At 43.6% G+C, this 15,617-nt stretch overlaps 1 protein-coding gene across 1 annotated transcript in view; it reads right to left on the bottom strand.

Moving 5' to 3' along the window:
• LOC125741311 (kalirin-like) overlaps positions 1 to 15,617 on the bottom strand; it is a 92,550-nt gene that overhangs the window by 39,691 nt on the left and 37,242 nt on the right. The window contains 15 exon segments of the mRNA XM_049012726.1: positions 1,777 to 1,879; positions 2,021 to 2,163; positions 3,067 to 3,168; positions 5,023 to 5,213; positions 5,673 to 5,784; positions 6,435 to 6,527; positions 6,847 to 6,936; positions 9,015 to 9,084; positions 9,272 to 9,381; positions 9,558 to 9,624; positions 9,880 to 9,998; positions 11,879 to 12,061; positions 12,236 to 12,358; positions 13,812 to 13,927; positions 14,108 to 14,222. Of these exon segments, the coding sequence (XP_048868683.1) occupies positions 1,777 to 1,879; positions 2,021 to 2,163; positions 3,067 to 3,168; positions 5,023 to 5,213; positions 5,673 to 5,784; positions 6,435 to 6,527; positions 6,847 to 6,936; positions 9,015 to 9,084; positions 9,272 to 9,381; positions 9,558 to 9,624; positions 9,880 to 9,998; positions 11,879 to 12,061; positions 12,236 to 12,358; positions 13,812 to 13,927; positions 14,108 to 14,222 (1,737 nt within the window).

The following is a 15,617-nucleotide window of genomic DNA, read 5'->3' as shown; positions in this document are numbered from 1 at the left end:
TCCCAGGTTCAGGATAGCATCTAATAATCTCGGTTCCGTTTTGGGAGTCAGCCCTCGGGACATCAGAGTTACTTGGGTGGCTGAGCCAGGAGTGGAAAATCCATGTTTCCATACAATACGAACGGAGGGAAGAGGCCAGTTTTGTCACCTCCCTTTGGAGGGAGAGCACCAGCCTTCAGGAAGTGCCCTCATCTTGTGACCCAACTGCATGCTAAACGAAGAGACTCATTGTAAGAGCTGGAGCGGAGGGTTAATTATCTTGATTGCTTAGAGTAGTAATGAAAACAGCAATTGAATCCCTTTGCCCAATTAACAGAAGTACGCAATGGCAAAACACAGCCATTGGATGACGTGTTACTACAACCAGCAAAAACTCATCAATACCTTTCACTGGAAATAATAAATACCTCAGAGGCAAATCTCGTAACTGAGATAGAAATGGAAAATGTGCCAACAGTACGACAGAACTTTCAACATCATAAACGTAAGCTGTAGCACGTCATGCTTGAGGGATGATCTGGAAGAACCATTTAGAGGTTCACATCTCACGGCACTTTCAAGTGTCAAACCCCTAATTTTATTCGACTTCGTTGACTAGGAGCTAAATGGGTAGGAACCAAAGACAGGGGATGTCTGTCTGAATGTTGTTTTGTTATCATGTTAAATCTACAGTAAGGCTGCAGTCGAGGAGTTGGACAGGTTAAAATATCCTTCTGGGGAGGCAGGGTAGCAGAAAGCAGCAGATGGATGATTCAAGCTTGTATTTGTGTGGATTGGAAAACAGACAATGGGAACATTTGGTCCCCGCAATGTAATTATATATAACCCACAGACACACACCCCCCCATACCCCCCCCCCCACACACACACACAAAACATGTTTGTATTAAGTAATCTAAATATCTGAATTTAATATGAATTTAATGCCAGTAAAAAGTGCCATAATCTTAATCTCTAGCTCCAAATGACCATTTGCACACCTTAATCTCCCTATAAATTTGTATTAAACTTTTGTCCTGTTCAGATATGTAAATACCATATTAACCACACAGACAAATATTTTCCCCAAAAAGACACAGAGCAGTTTCAGGTAACTGAACATGGTAATTTTACACTGCAGCTGAAAACAAAGACCCCACATAATATATTGGAAAACAGAACACTTGCATTTTTATAGCCTGCTCTCTCTTCAGGGTAAAAACAGGTCGAAAATTCTTGTCAATTTGAAGAAACGGACAAATTTCTACCCTGCAAGCACAGCTTAGTTATTTTGACCAATAAACGCAAATAAATGTAAATAATATATATTTAGTGGGAACCACAGTGATCAAATGAGGAGTGAATCATGTTCAGACCATGCTGGTTAATGGGAAACCATAACTGATTTTAGGCAGGCTTCACAAACACGTTACTTTCCAGTCACTGAGCTGGAACAGGAGCATGCAGTAGATAAGGTTAATTAGTAATGATGCCCTAAAACGTTTTTTTTTTTCAGATAAATTCGTTATGAAACAGTTTGCAAGTGCAAGTTTGAGAGTGCAGTGCAATGGGAGAGGAACAAACAGATCAGGCAGACAAAGAATCTTCCAGAGACCCGTAATTACTAAACACTTGTGATGTCACCACTGACATCCGGTATCGAGTTAAAAATGAGACATGAATTGTTCTTCCTGAGAAAGTGGTCAGAAATAAAGGTTTGATTGTGGATTAATATCCAGGGAGAGTGCTGGATAAGATACTGCGAATTATGGGTAGAGAATAATTGCTCCATCCTACCTTATCGCTATCCACAGTGTTCTGAGAGGTCCGGGAGGCAATGGAGATGGTGTCTGGCTGGCTACTGCCATCACCCTGACTGTCCGCATCCTCTCCAGTTTCCCTGGAGAAGTTAAAACAATCAGTAAATAGGCATTTGGAATTACTCAGCCAAATACACACATGCATAGCTAAATATTTTCACATTTCATATGAAATGTGTTGAATTTAAATAAATGTTACGTCACCACGGACAGCTGCTCACCTCTTGTTACTATTACGCTGCTTGGCGGGGGTTTTGGGCATGTGAATGGGCTCCTTTAGCGCCCCCTTCAGGTGGATAATCCTTTCCTGTATTACCTCCCGGATGTTTTTTATCCACTCCTGCTTTGCTTCGATACTTGATGCCTTTGGCAAAACAGAGACAGTTATTTTTCATTGCATCGGTCCCAAGAAATGAATCCGATTTTCATTTAAAACTGAAGAGCATTTCAAAATTGTACTATTCGCCGACCTGAATGAGAATAAACACGGATATCAGATTATTTTCAGCGGAAACGCAGCACTCAGAGTCATCACAACAGCCCAGCTTGTATTAGTTTAGAACCTTTCATTGTGCGTTTGTGCGTCATTCCAGAATTTCTTCTGCCCTGAGTTTAGGCAACTATGTCCTTGATTCAATGCAAAATAAGAAACCCAAGAACAGCAGCATGGATTTTCCTCAGCTCATATCAATTGCCCTGCCACTGGCGGGGCTACCCACACACCCACTGAGAGAGAGCCGGAACTTCCGGGAAGAAACGCATCACTGGAAAGGATTTGGCCTGTAAGACGACGTTTTTTCATATAAAGGTGGCGTTACGTGTTGCTTCCTGCAACGACCTGGTGCTCTACAACACTCTCCGTCTCCAATTCTTATATGAGCTGACATTCACTTCAGTGGTATTTTCCTGTTATTTAAATCTCAAGCATGCTAATGAGAGAGCATACAGAAAAGAGAGAGAGAGAGAGAGAGAGAGAGAGAGAGCAAAAGTTAAGTCTACGGATATTTCTTTTTCCTGAGGTGACAAAATGATATCCTTCCTGGTCACCTGCATATATTGACCTTGATCAGCATTTATTGTGACTCCTTTGCTAAGTGTCGTCTCAGAAATACACTAGCTTGTCAGAATGGCTGCTTAAAATTAAGCTAAGACGTCTAACATAACTCCCAACAAACGTAACCTTTCTTACTGAGACACCTGCTGATATTTTTGAGCTGCCACGCATCATTCCAAAACGGCGAGGGAGTGGGGGTGATTTTGGACATACCTTGAGGACAGTCTTGTTGTCAGATGAAGGTGTTCGTCCTGCCCACAAGGCAAACTTACAGGGGTCTCCCTCGACATGCTCCGTCACTCCCAGCTCAGATGTCTGGAAAGAACAAGGTGGTTTATGGATATTTATCTCAGCCTTGTGAGATTTTCCCATGGCTCAGCCAAAGCAGCCCTCCCATGGAAGCATTTGTAGATTTCCTCTAAAAGTTATGTAACTTTAAAGGTCAACCTCTTTCTTCAATGGAACATTGCAGGGAGGTACACTGTATTAAGGCTGCCCTAAAAACCCCTAAGACATGCAACTCTGGAAAAAAAATCAGAGACCACAGCAACATTTGTAGTTTCATTCATTTCTCAATTTATAGGTATGAGCCTGTGCAAAATATACATGCATTTGTAAACCCTAATCTGGTTCATCTCTGTTCATCTTTGATAACAGGATTCTGCCTTGTTTTATGGGACTTCAGTCTTGCGTCAAAAGACCATGATACCAATTGCCCTAGCAGTGCACTTCATACCACTTAATGTTTCCCATTCTTTTTGAAGGTCACTAAAGGACGTCCTCCAATTTATGAGGCACTGGCAGATAAGTTAAGAGTCTTCGCCGTCATTAGAAACTTGCTTCTGCCCTCAAGCTGGCTGGATTTTGGTCATTGCCGGTGTCTCCTGCTTCATGTCTTAGAAACTTTGGACCTGGAATCAGCCTGCCATACAGTTCAGCCTTCTGCTAGCAGAACCAGGATTAAATCAGGATTTAAAAATGCAGATTCTTAAAAAATATGGAGTGGTCATTTCTTCCAGAGCTGCATAATTTTTTATTATGAAATCGATGTCAGAATTCTTCCACAAATGTATTATCTTAAACCATTTTCCAAAACAAAAGAGGTACTTCATTAAATATCATCTTGATACGGAGTCTTGGAAATGGTAGCTATATACTGAATACTGAAAATAAAACCGAATATAGGTTGGAAACCATTTGCAATAAATGTAAAATCAATTTTTTTTGCGCTCCACTGCAGGTAATATTCAGGAAAGCTCATTCTGGACATACATTCTTTCATAAGCGCATACATCATGGTTGGGGTTTCTGAGTGAGGCATGGACGTCTCGCCTCTTTATGGACGCTAAACAAAGTCCTTTGTTGCGCTAAACTCCTACATTCTTCCACCACAGCATCATGTGACCTTGTACCCATCCGATTGGCTGTCCCTGGGACTTGCATGCTTCACTACTCATGCTGACCTGACTGGTGTAAGTGCACCTGCTGAATCACTAATTATTGGTTTTGGGTGGGGGGATGAAATAATGGGTATCGATGTGAGGTGGGGGGGGGGGGGGGGGGCAGCTTCCTGAGTCAAACCGACCACAGATCAGCACTGTAAGGACAAAAGACACCCGTGGCAGTGTAACATATTGTGGCCACTGTCTCCCTAGCATCTGCTCTGGCTGACGGTGACCTTGGAGGATTTGTCTTCTGCTGGTCGCCTCAGTAGGACATGGTGTTCGCGCTACTCAACTGGGTCACCTGCTTCCCGCCTCGCACCTCTTTTAGCAGGTAGCTTGGGCTTCAGAGTGCAGTTCATGTATCTCTATGACGACGACCTAACAACTGCTCTCTAACAACCACAGTGGTTGACCCTTCTCCTCTGTGTGCGTTTGGCACAAAAATGTGTTCACCTCGGTTCGAAGTAAATTCCTGTTGATTAAATAGTTTCTTTATAACCTTATTTTTTCTGAGTATTAATTTTAAGAATGGCTTCATAGTTATTAGTTGTAAAGAAAAGTATACATTTACATATTATGCTATAGGGCAGTTACATTATTCATACAGCTGAAAATCCATAATCCACAAAGTTTTGTACTATATACTCGCATTTTTTTCTGTCCCAGCTGCATTTGTTTATTTTATACACAAAGGTGAGAACAGGAGGACCTGGAAAAATCCTACCAGCAGTTTGTTCTTGTAGACATATTTGGTGCGTCCAGCCGAGTCCTTGATCTCTTTGCTGAAGACGAGCGAGATCTCGAAGAGGAAGAGGTGGCGGTCTCGTCCCTTCCGGATAAGGGACTTGGGGTCCCACACTTGGAAGGTGTCCTGAAGAATGAGCTCTCCCTGCACGTCAAGGTTCTCATCAAATCCTAGAAGAGATGACAGCACAGGACATTCTCACATGACACTCCAAGCCAAAGAAAGGTCACCAAACATACACTGTCCTTTGTACTACTGCAGACACCTTATTAGTTACACAAGCCAGGACCCAGGAAGGACCCCCTTTTGGCTACAAAACAGCTTGGAGTTTAGTCCATGACATTTTTGTACTTGTGGGTTTTAACAAATCTGGCCATACCCTGACCAATTAGTACCTCCCTACCTCAACAAATGGTACCAATTTGCTGTACCATCTGGGGATGCCTGACGATTACCAGCTAAGAATATTAATTGCAAACCTGGTGGAGGAGCCTAGTTTGTACTGAGGGTGAATGCTGTCGTCTTTATAGGACTCATGAAACAAAATGTGAAATGACATCCATGTGTAGTGTACTTCTGTGATACAGATGCTGACTTGTGGGCCGCCCTTTGCCGGCCCTCCCCCGCACCTTCCAGCATGCTGACGTGCATGGCGTCGTTGGCCCTCTTCGGGACACTCAGCATGACCTCCAGGCCGTCCTTCATTTCCCCTTTCCCCTCCTCACAACATGTAAGCAGCTCCTGCTCAAGCACAGCGATATGGTGCCTGTTAAGACCATGAATGGGAAGACGCTACACTACTACTGCAGCCTATCACGTCGCTGGTCAGGACGTCGGCCACGTTAATATTCATCAAATGGATTCTCCGAGGCTATGCATATCAATACAAATTCACTATACAAAAAATCAGTGACCCGTTCTAGACATTACTAGGTAACCATCTGCTTCCTCAACCAAGTTAGTTTTATAATCATATAAATGCATTTAACTATTGTCGTAGAAGAAACACATTGCCAAAGACAACAGATATAAAGTTAATATGCACAGAATCTGTTAATTTGGTTGCTGACCTGTTATTTTAACATAATGGACTGGGGGTTACAGGCTGACCTGGATGTAAAAAGTCATGATTCAGAACAGAAGGGGGTTGTATGCTTGCTTTTAAAATTGTTACATCAAACTGTTTTATCATTTAAATTATTTGTTTTGGGGGTGCTTAAAAATTCCCAAACCAAATGTTAAATTAAAATCTAGAAACTGCATCCAATTAATCTCACTGGGTCTGTTACTGAAGCCATATCATTTTCATCTTAAGGACTGTGTGCCCCAACCACACAGACTGCCTGGGTTTCTTCCGGAAATCCCAGGTTCTTCCAGTCCAGCTTCCACACCTTGAGTAATAGTTGATACTTGGTGATCCTCTGCACCGGTTTGATCAGGTAGGATGAGATGGAGTTGGTAAGGCCATGTCTCTGCTGGATCTCCTGAAGAGAGTGGATGACATTATTGAGGCCTTGATGCCTGTGGTTATAATGATACTGCAGCAGAACAAAGTGCACGATGTCTGTAATGCATGAATCGCGTTGCCAGAAGCAGACAGGACATAATGTAGGACAGGCAGGAGAATGATTACCTCTGCAGTGGTTACAACAAGCCCTCTGGCTCCATCTGTCTGTTATTTCAGTGCACTGTGGCTTTCTTTTACTGCACATTTTCATCATACTGAGACATTTATAGGTCTTTTTTGCAGAATAAAAGCAGAAACAAGAAATTAAAAAAGCAAGTAAATAAATGCGAACATACGTCAAAAAAGGTCCCAGCATGCTCCAGGATGAGTTGGCTGGAATCTGGTTTGTTTTTACAGTACGTCACATACATGTGAAATTTATCAGCCTGCGAACGGACAAAAAAGCAACAGAAAATTCACGAGTTATCATTGGCCAGCAGCCTGGCCAATCACAGCCCAATCCCCCCCAGTGAATCTAGGTTAGTTGTTTTTACTTCATTTTCCTTTTTTATTAGAGGCTCAAGCAGCATACAACAAAGGTGACAGCAAATCTTGGAAAAGGAAAGGAAAGACAGAACAGAGGAAGAAAGGAAATGGAAAAGGAAGACTGATTGGGGAAAGGTTGTAATTTGGTCTCCCAAGGCAGGCCGAACCCACTGCACGCGGTGAGCAGACCTGGGGCAGAGGTACGGCAGCCCCCAGGACAGCACCCCCACCCCAGGTAGACCACACCCCACACATCATGGTATCGCCATTCTAGGATGGAGTTTGTTTTCTTCCCTTTTTAGTCTGTTTGAGTGGTAGAAAAGTGCTGAACTGATGTGATCCATTAGTAAAAGCAGGTCATGCGGGTTTGTCCAACCCAGAGTGGGAGAGATAAAGGCAGGAAAGTGGCCACTGGAGGGCCACCACCCAGACCAGCTCAGAGACCCACCCCCAGTGCCCCAGACGACCCACCCCCTCAGGAGTACAGGGCAATAGGGAGAGGAGGAAGCGGAGCAAACTAGAATCTGAGGGAAGTAACGGGACTGGGGGGCTGGTGAAGTCAACATTGAAGGAATGATGGAGAGAGGAGGGGACAGAGAGAGAGAGGGAGAGAGAGAGATAGAGGACTGCATATATATGTGATGGTTGAGGTGCTGAGAGGTGCTGTAACTGTAAAAAATGAAAATAAAAACAATAATAATGACGATGGGGGGAAAGTATGAGACTGCTGAGCACAAAATATTTTACTGCCACCATTAAACATAAAAATAAATGTAAACAGTAACACTAGTACAAAATGAAAAGACCGGAAAGAAAGGAGGAAAAAAGTGTAAAGTTGCTGCTTCAGAGGAAAATAACAAAATACTACTATTATTATTATTATTATTATTATTATTATTATTAAGAAGAAGAAAAAGCACAACTTAACCACAAGAGTAACAATAAAAAAAAATCTAAACAGCCAAACGGAAAGGGGGCTGTGGTAACATTAATTAAAGTAATAGTGACTAAATAAGTGATAGAACTAGAGTGGCGATACTGAAATAACATGTTTGCATTCTGCCCAGTATAGAATACAGCACTGCATACTTACATTTCAGTGTGCTGAGTGACAAAGTATAATAATTATAATTGAGGAGTATTACTGCTCACACCGCTACCAAAAATAGCTATAACAATAATAACAATTATTAATATCGTCCCTGTTCATTTATTTTCCTCCTTTTTTCGCCATTTTTCTTTCACCACAAAGAAACACTGAACTGGAAACATAACTGGTATACATGCGCAGATATGAAGGGTCAAACAAAGTGGTCTATGAAAGGGAGGGAAGGGAAAAGCTTACGTCTGTATGCTGGTTTGTGTGTGTATCTGTGTGTCTGCGTCTGCATGCTGGTTTGTGTGTGTATCTGTGTGTCTGCGTCTGCAAGCTGGTTTGTGTGTGCATCTGTGTGTCTGCGTCTGCATGCTGGTTTGTGTGTGTATCTGTGTGTCTGCGTCTGCATGCTGGTTTGTGTGTGTATCTGTGTGTCTGCGTCTGCATGCTGGTTTGTGTGTGTATCTGTGTGTCTGCGTCTGCATGCTGGTTTGTGTGTGTATCTGTGTGTCTGCGTCTGCATGCTGGTTTGTGAGTGTGTCTGTGTGTTTGCGTCTGCATGCTGGTTTGTGTATCTGTGTGTCTGCGTCTGCATGCTGGTTAGTGTGTCTGTGTGTCTGCGTCTGCATGTGTGTGCATAAGTTAAGAGATAGTTGAACAGTGGTTACTGAATGTATCTAGGAGCAACACCATTATCGACCAGACAAAATGAAAATGAAGATGTTGAGAGGAGCACTAGATATGGCAGGAGTGTGGATCAGATACAAAGCTGCAGACGGCATCAGACATGCAAAATATCACATCTTTACATGTACAGTAAGTTCTTATAATTAAGGCCTCTGCCTTAAATACATTCAGGTTCCCCAAATTCTAGAACCTCACCCAGGTGACAAAACAGTGGCCAACATCCTCTGGTAGCTGTTCGTAATTCACCAGCTCTTTCAGAAAGATGCTAGAGGAAAATCAGACAAGTAAAGCACAATATCATTCATAAAACTACAGGAAATTAAACATATAATGCTTAGGTATATTATATATATATATAATTCCATACATATTATTGACATGTTATTGAGTTTAGAGTTTTTTCTACAATTAAAAAGACAAGGATTTCAAAAAGTTACGGAAATGACACATACTTGCTATGGAAATCATAAATCTCCTGAATATTCCCAAATATGACATGCTCCTTGTTCACAATTCCAGGCGGGATTTCTTCCACCCCACTTGTCATCTCCCATAAGTAGGTCTACAAGAGAAAAGACAAAGATAAATTGACCTTCACACCATGCACTGGGTCTTGTATGCGTGTGTGTCAGAGTATGTGTGTCTTTCCGAACCTGTTCAAGCTTTGTTACGTACAACTAATTCTTCATTTGTTTGTCTATTGATCCCCTTCAGGGACCCAAGTAAATATTGCTTTACCTCCAAGCATTCATGCAAGTCCCTGACATAGGCCTTTTCAGTTTGGAGAAGTTCAGCCATTATGAACCTGCATGAATAGAAACAGAATAATACAATGAAAATAAGGATTAAATAAGCAAAACTTCTACTTAAACTGATTATAACCTTATAATGGATTATAAATGTTATTGTAATATCAAGTGGTACAGTTAAATTTAGCCAAAATAAGCTACAGACAAAGTGTTTGCCGGACATGTTAGTTAGTATGGAACACCAAGATGTTGTCTTTTCTCATTCATCGTTTAGGACCTTCAGCAGGTATACATGGGACCTCCTGACTCACTCCTTCTTCCTGGCGGACTTTCTCTTCTCCTCGTTGATCTCATGATTTGGGTCCCGCAGCTTCACCTCGGGGTCCGTCAGGCTGGCGGGGATGATGTCCAGCTCCAAATCCTTATTGTCCTGGCAACACAACACCCAGTGTCCTCAGACTCAAGGCCGTGTTCTGCGTGACTCATAAATCAATGGGCCTCCTCAGGATTTTTCTAAACGTACATTTATCTGTGTGCAGAGATACATATAAATTCATAGCTTAAGTCTGTCCTTTGTAGAACACGATGTAAATTCAGTAGTAAGTCACCTTGGATGAAGTCATTGAGTAAATAAAAACATAAGAACAAAAACTACATGGCAAATCTATAAAAAATCTTTCTGAACTTATAAGCAACATGAAACTCTAGGATCATCCATCCATCCATTATTCTGATCAGGGCCATAGGAATCTGATACCACACTTAGGAAAATTAACTAAATAAACTAGTATTTTTAATACATATCTTTCTGCCACATTTTTAGTTTGTATGGTAAGTACCATCTATCATATTACCCCGGTAATTTTATAAACTTTGTTAGTACACTGTAATCAGGTTGCTGCACGTCTCTGACAAGAAGACGAAATTCGGAGTCAAGCTTTTCCCCCCAAATGTCCGTGTGTATTGACAGACGCTTGCTACAGGGAAGGTGAGAGCTATTCCTGTCCTACCTTGTCCCGGCAGCCAGTAATATAGGCCAGAGAACCTCACAGATTTTTCAAGGGGAGTGACAACGGGACCCACTTTAGCGAAAGTGACAAAGGCACCTTCCTTTAGGCCAGACATACTTAATATCTGCCTCGTCATAATATATTTCTCATCCTCCGAAATCTAAAGAGAATGCTTTACTTTAACAAGCATTCATTCGGGACAAATGATGGGTGTCACCATGAGGAATGTACCTTTCATTCTTGCCAATTTATGAAATAAGGGTGTCGCATCAAATTGGAAAAGTAAACAAACTATACAAATCAATTATAAGCACATTCTTGCACTGCTGTCATTCAAATAGTGAGATGCTATTCCGTGACTAAGAAGGAGAGAAAGAAAGAGATGGTGACAGGACAATCGGATCAGGCAGGTGGCATTTTCTCTTTTTCTGTTCTTGTAAGGGTTTAAATATCGATCATCGTTCATGATTCTTTCAGGGAAGTGCAAAGAACCACCATCGGTAAATGGGATGTACTACCCTCATAATTTAGATGATAGCAACCCTAGGAAGGCTTGAAAAAATGACCTTGTTAAGTTGATGTGAGTTGACTCTGAGTGAATGTGAGGATCAAGCTCTTTTAAGTTGAAAAAACGACTTGCGGAGATTTGGCTCAGACATAATCACTGGAAAGTCAGCAACTCAAACAGGCCTCAAAAAACAAGGCCCATCTCATAAATTAGCCAAGGAAGCAGACCACAAAAAGCCCATCATGGCAATAGGAAGAGGAAGCAGACCACAAAAAGCCCTTCATGGCAATAAGAAGAGGAAGCAGACCACAAAAAGCCCATCATGGCAATAAGAAGAGGAAGCAGACCACAAAAAGCCCATCATGGCAATAGGAAGAGGAAGCAGACCACAAAAAGCCCATCATGGCAATAGGAAGAGGAAGCAGACCACAAAAAACCCATCATGGCAATAGGAAGAGGGAGCAGACCACAAAAAGCCCATCATGGCAATAGGAAGAGGAAGCAGACCACAAAAAGCCCATCATGGCAATAGGAAGAGGAAGCAGACCACAAAAAGCCCATCATGGCAATAAGAAGAGGAAGCAGACCACTAGAAGAAGACCCACCCTGGCAAGATGACCAGCAACTTCAATGTGAATTAGTAAATTTGGCTTAATTTGAAGTCAGCCATCAATCTCAGATTATTAAAACTTTGAAATTCATCCTGAAGTTTTACTTAAGTTGACCTATGACAAATCTCAGAATTCATCTTTCCTTCTATAACCTTGTGGCTACAGCCTGAATGTGACTCACCTCAGAACAGATTCCCAGTGCTGTCTCCAGTGTTGACCTGTACTTCCCCATCCTCAGGGAGAAGTCTCTGTAACATTTGTCCACCGTAGTGACCCACTTCTTCAGCTCTGTCACGTGGACATGACCCTTCTCCACGAAGCTGTCCGCCAGCTGGATCAGAAGTTTCACTTTCTCCTTGGTTTGCTGCATGGTGGCATGTAAGCTTTTCTCACTGCCAGTCACACATGCGTGGCTGAGATTTGAGCTTGAACATTAGCGCCATGCCTCCAATGTGAGAGGACAGAGAACAATGTGGGGCAGTGCAAGGCTCTGCAGGTTAGGACTGATCAGACAGTTGTCGGTCGCACGGCACGTCACCTTTGCAGCGACTCTAAAGTCTTCATACTCTTTCAGAAGTTCCTGAGTTCTCTCGCAGGTCTCCCCGGGAGAGGTGTGAGTGGAGAGGTAGTACTCCCCTGTTTCCTGAATCCAGTCTAAGGCCTGCGATGGAAATCAGAATACAGGCAACCTAAACACCCTAATGCAGTGTACCACTGGAGGATTCAACCAAGTCATGTGACGTACAGAGGACAGAGTTCTTATTAGGTCCATAAGAAAAAACCTTATATTTAAAGATAAATATTAAAAATTAAGGAAACGTAAAATTTCAAAGTCGACAGTGCGACAGTGGACTTTCTAAATGACACCTCTTTGGGATTTTTTTTGTTATTTTTTTTACTTAAATCTGCCTATTTACAGGCTCTATAAATTAATTCTGATGGGTGCCTCTGCAGTAGGTGTTCTGGGCTGTGTTCTGCAGTAGGTGTTCTGGGCTGTGTTCTGCAGTAGGTGTTCTGGGCTGTGATCTGCAGTAGGTGTTCTGGGCTGTGTCCTGCAGTAGGTGTTCTGCAGTAGGTGTTCTGGGCTGTGATATGCAGTTGGTGTTCTGGGCTGTGTTCTGCAATAGGTGTTCTGGGCTGTGTCCTGCAGTAGGTGTTCTGCAGTAGGTGTTCTGGGCTGTGTCCTGCAGTAGGTGTTCTGGGCTGTGTCCTGCAGTAGGTGTTCTACAGTAGGTGTTCTGGGCTGTGTTCTGCAGTAGGTGTTCTGGGCTGTGTTCTGCAGTAGGTGTTCTGGGCTGTGTCCTGCAGTAAGTGTTCTGGGCTGTGTCCTGCAGTAGGTGTTCTGCAGTAGGTGTTCTGGGCTGTGTTCTGCAGTAGGTGTTCTGGGCTGTGTTCTGCAGTAGGTGTTCTGGGCTGTGTCCTGCAGTAGGTGTTCTGCACTAGGTGTTCAGGGCTGTGTCCTGCAGTAGGTATTCTGCAGTAGATGTTCTGGGCTGTGTTCTGCAGTAGGTGTTCTGCAGTAGGTGTTCTGCAGTAGGTGTTCTGGGCTGTGTCCTGCAGTAGGTGTTCTGGGCTGTGTTCTACAGTAGGTGTTCTGGGCTGTGTTCTGCAGTAGGTGTTCTGAGCTGTGTTCTGCAGTAGGTGTTCTACAGTAGGTGTTCTGCAGTAGGTGTTCTGGGCTGTGTTCTGCAGTAGGTGTTCTGGGCTGTTCTGCAGTAGGTGTTTTGGGATGTTTTGCAGTAGGTGTTCTGTAGTAGGTGTTCTGGGCTGTGCTCTGCAGTAGGTGTTCTGAGCTGTGTTCTGCAGTAGGTGTTCTGGGCTGTGTTCTGCAGTAGGTGTTCTGGGCTGTTCTGCAGTAGGTGTTTTGGGATGTTTTGCAGTAGGTGTTCTGCAGTAGGTGTTCTGGGCTGTGCTCTGCAGTAGGTGTTCTGGGCTGTGTTCTGCAGTAGGAGTTCTGAGCTGTGTTCTGCAGTAGGTGTTCTGGGCTGTGTTCTGCAGTAGGTGTTCTGGGCTGTGTTCTGCAGTAGGTGTTCTGGGCTGTGTTCTGCAGTAGGTGTTCTGGGCTGTGTTCTGCAGCAGGTGTTCTGGGCTGTGTTTGAGCCAAGGGCACGTACTTGTTTGGCGCTGCGCTCGAACATCACGTACTGCTGGCACTGGTCGAGCCGGCGCTTCTTCATTGTCCAGAAGTGCAGGACTCGGTTCTCCCTCTGGAGAAGCTCATTCAGGATGGCTGCGAGAGCCAGAGACATCACTGCGGCATCCACACATTCTCTCTCACGCTAATTTTATCCATCTCATTGCTACTTATGAAAAAAAAGTGAAATACTGCAAAGCTGCGAGAGATACAATGATATATAGTTGCGCTCTGAAAGCCAAGAACACGAAAGCGATGAAGAAAGCCAGCACTGACCTTTGACCTGCTGCTCTGGTCCCCGTGTGTGGCTCGCCACTCCTGGCATGCTCACGTTATTCCGATGGATGTACTTCAGGAAGACCTCTGCGTTCCTCCTGGCCAGTGTGCATGCCTGTCCAACACAGGGTTAACGGCACATTCAGGAGCATTCCTATAAAGCAGTACTTATGTAATGCAGCTGGAGTTCAGCTACTGGGAACAGTATCCCTGGAATTCTTCTGAACGGCATCTGCAACCTGAGCTGAGGCTATGTCATAATCACATAAATAACTATATTATTAAACCGCACCAGGAATGAACCTGAAGTTCAAGCATGCTGCCACCTGAGAAGAAATCAACCCCCCCCCCCTCCCCAAACGTCATTGAAAGCGTTCAAATTCCAGAACTCATACCAGCCAGACTGACCACAGTAAAAACATTGGTCATGCAGCTGGCTTTGCCTCAAATCTGACAGTGGCCTGTTTGCTAATGAGCGGCTTTCTGTAGACCAGTGAACTAGTACTGTCATTTTGATTTGGTACAATCAGTGCATCCCCTGCAAGCCAGCTCATGGCAAGCTGTTGGAAGGTGCGTGGATGGACAGTCAGTAGATCAGCAGTGTTTTATATCCCACAGCGATCAGGCTGTGGAGGGCCATCTCTGTATCTGTGCGCTGATGTGCTGAGGTCTGCCAGGGACCATGAAGCTGTGCAGTGGGAGGGGCTTGTTGGGCCCTTCTGCTGTTATTTTGAGCCAAGTTGTGCTGCCGTGGGCCAAGGTTACTGGGATGGGGGGAAATACAACAGAGCGGCACAATCGGGGAAGTGTCCCTGGCTCGCAGAGGGGGGGGGGGGGCGAGCCCTTAAAATAGAACAAAGGAGAGACGAACACAAACAAGTGCAGAAAAAAAAAATAGTTATGTGACAGTCCCTTGAACTGTTAAGAACATGAGTAGCTATAATTAAAAGCAATGTAACTCTTTCGAGGGACCTTGAGCGACCCTTGGGGCTTTCAGACATATACCCTAAGGCACCGGGGCTGTGTTCCACCTCCTGAGGTACAGCGAGTTTCCATTCAAGTCACGCTCAACTCTCTGTCGATACTACAAATGAAAGGGAAGCAAACTCCGCTACCTGAGGAAACCATGCAGTACTAATTTCTTTGGTTTGAGTACATGGTCACATCATTCACTGCCGTTGGCAGATATGCAGTGTAACGTTTGTCCATTCAAGGTGCGAGAAGTATTCTGCTGCTATAGGCAAGAATGTGGAACAAAGTTAGTGAGTGTGGAGGCTGCAACTGATAAAAAAAAATCTGTCATCGATGAAAATGGAAAGTGTTCATTTACTTTATTTTGCGAACCACACTTCAATAGTCCATGCTAGTTTAGCTTTAACATACATTTTTCATGTGGCCTATGAGTCTGCTTCAAACGTACTCCAGGGATGTGCTGTCCTGGGCCAGCACTCTGAATGTCTCTGACTCTTTATATATGACATTTCTATGCCGGTTCCGTGGTCAAAAGAAG

Source organism: Brienomyrus brachyistius, chromosome 1, assembly GCF_023856365.1.
Source record: "Brienomyrus brachyistius isolate T26 chromosome 1, BBRACH_0.4, whole genome shotgun sequence".
Taxonomy (NCBI): domain Eukaryota; kingdom Metazoa; phylum Chordata; class Actinopteri; order Osteoglossiformes; family Mormyridae; genus Brienomyrus; species Brienomyrus brachyistius.
This window is presented reverse-complemented; position numbering and strand designations above follow the sequence as displayed.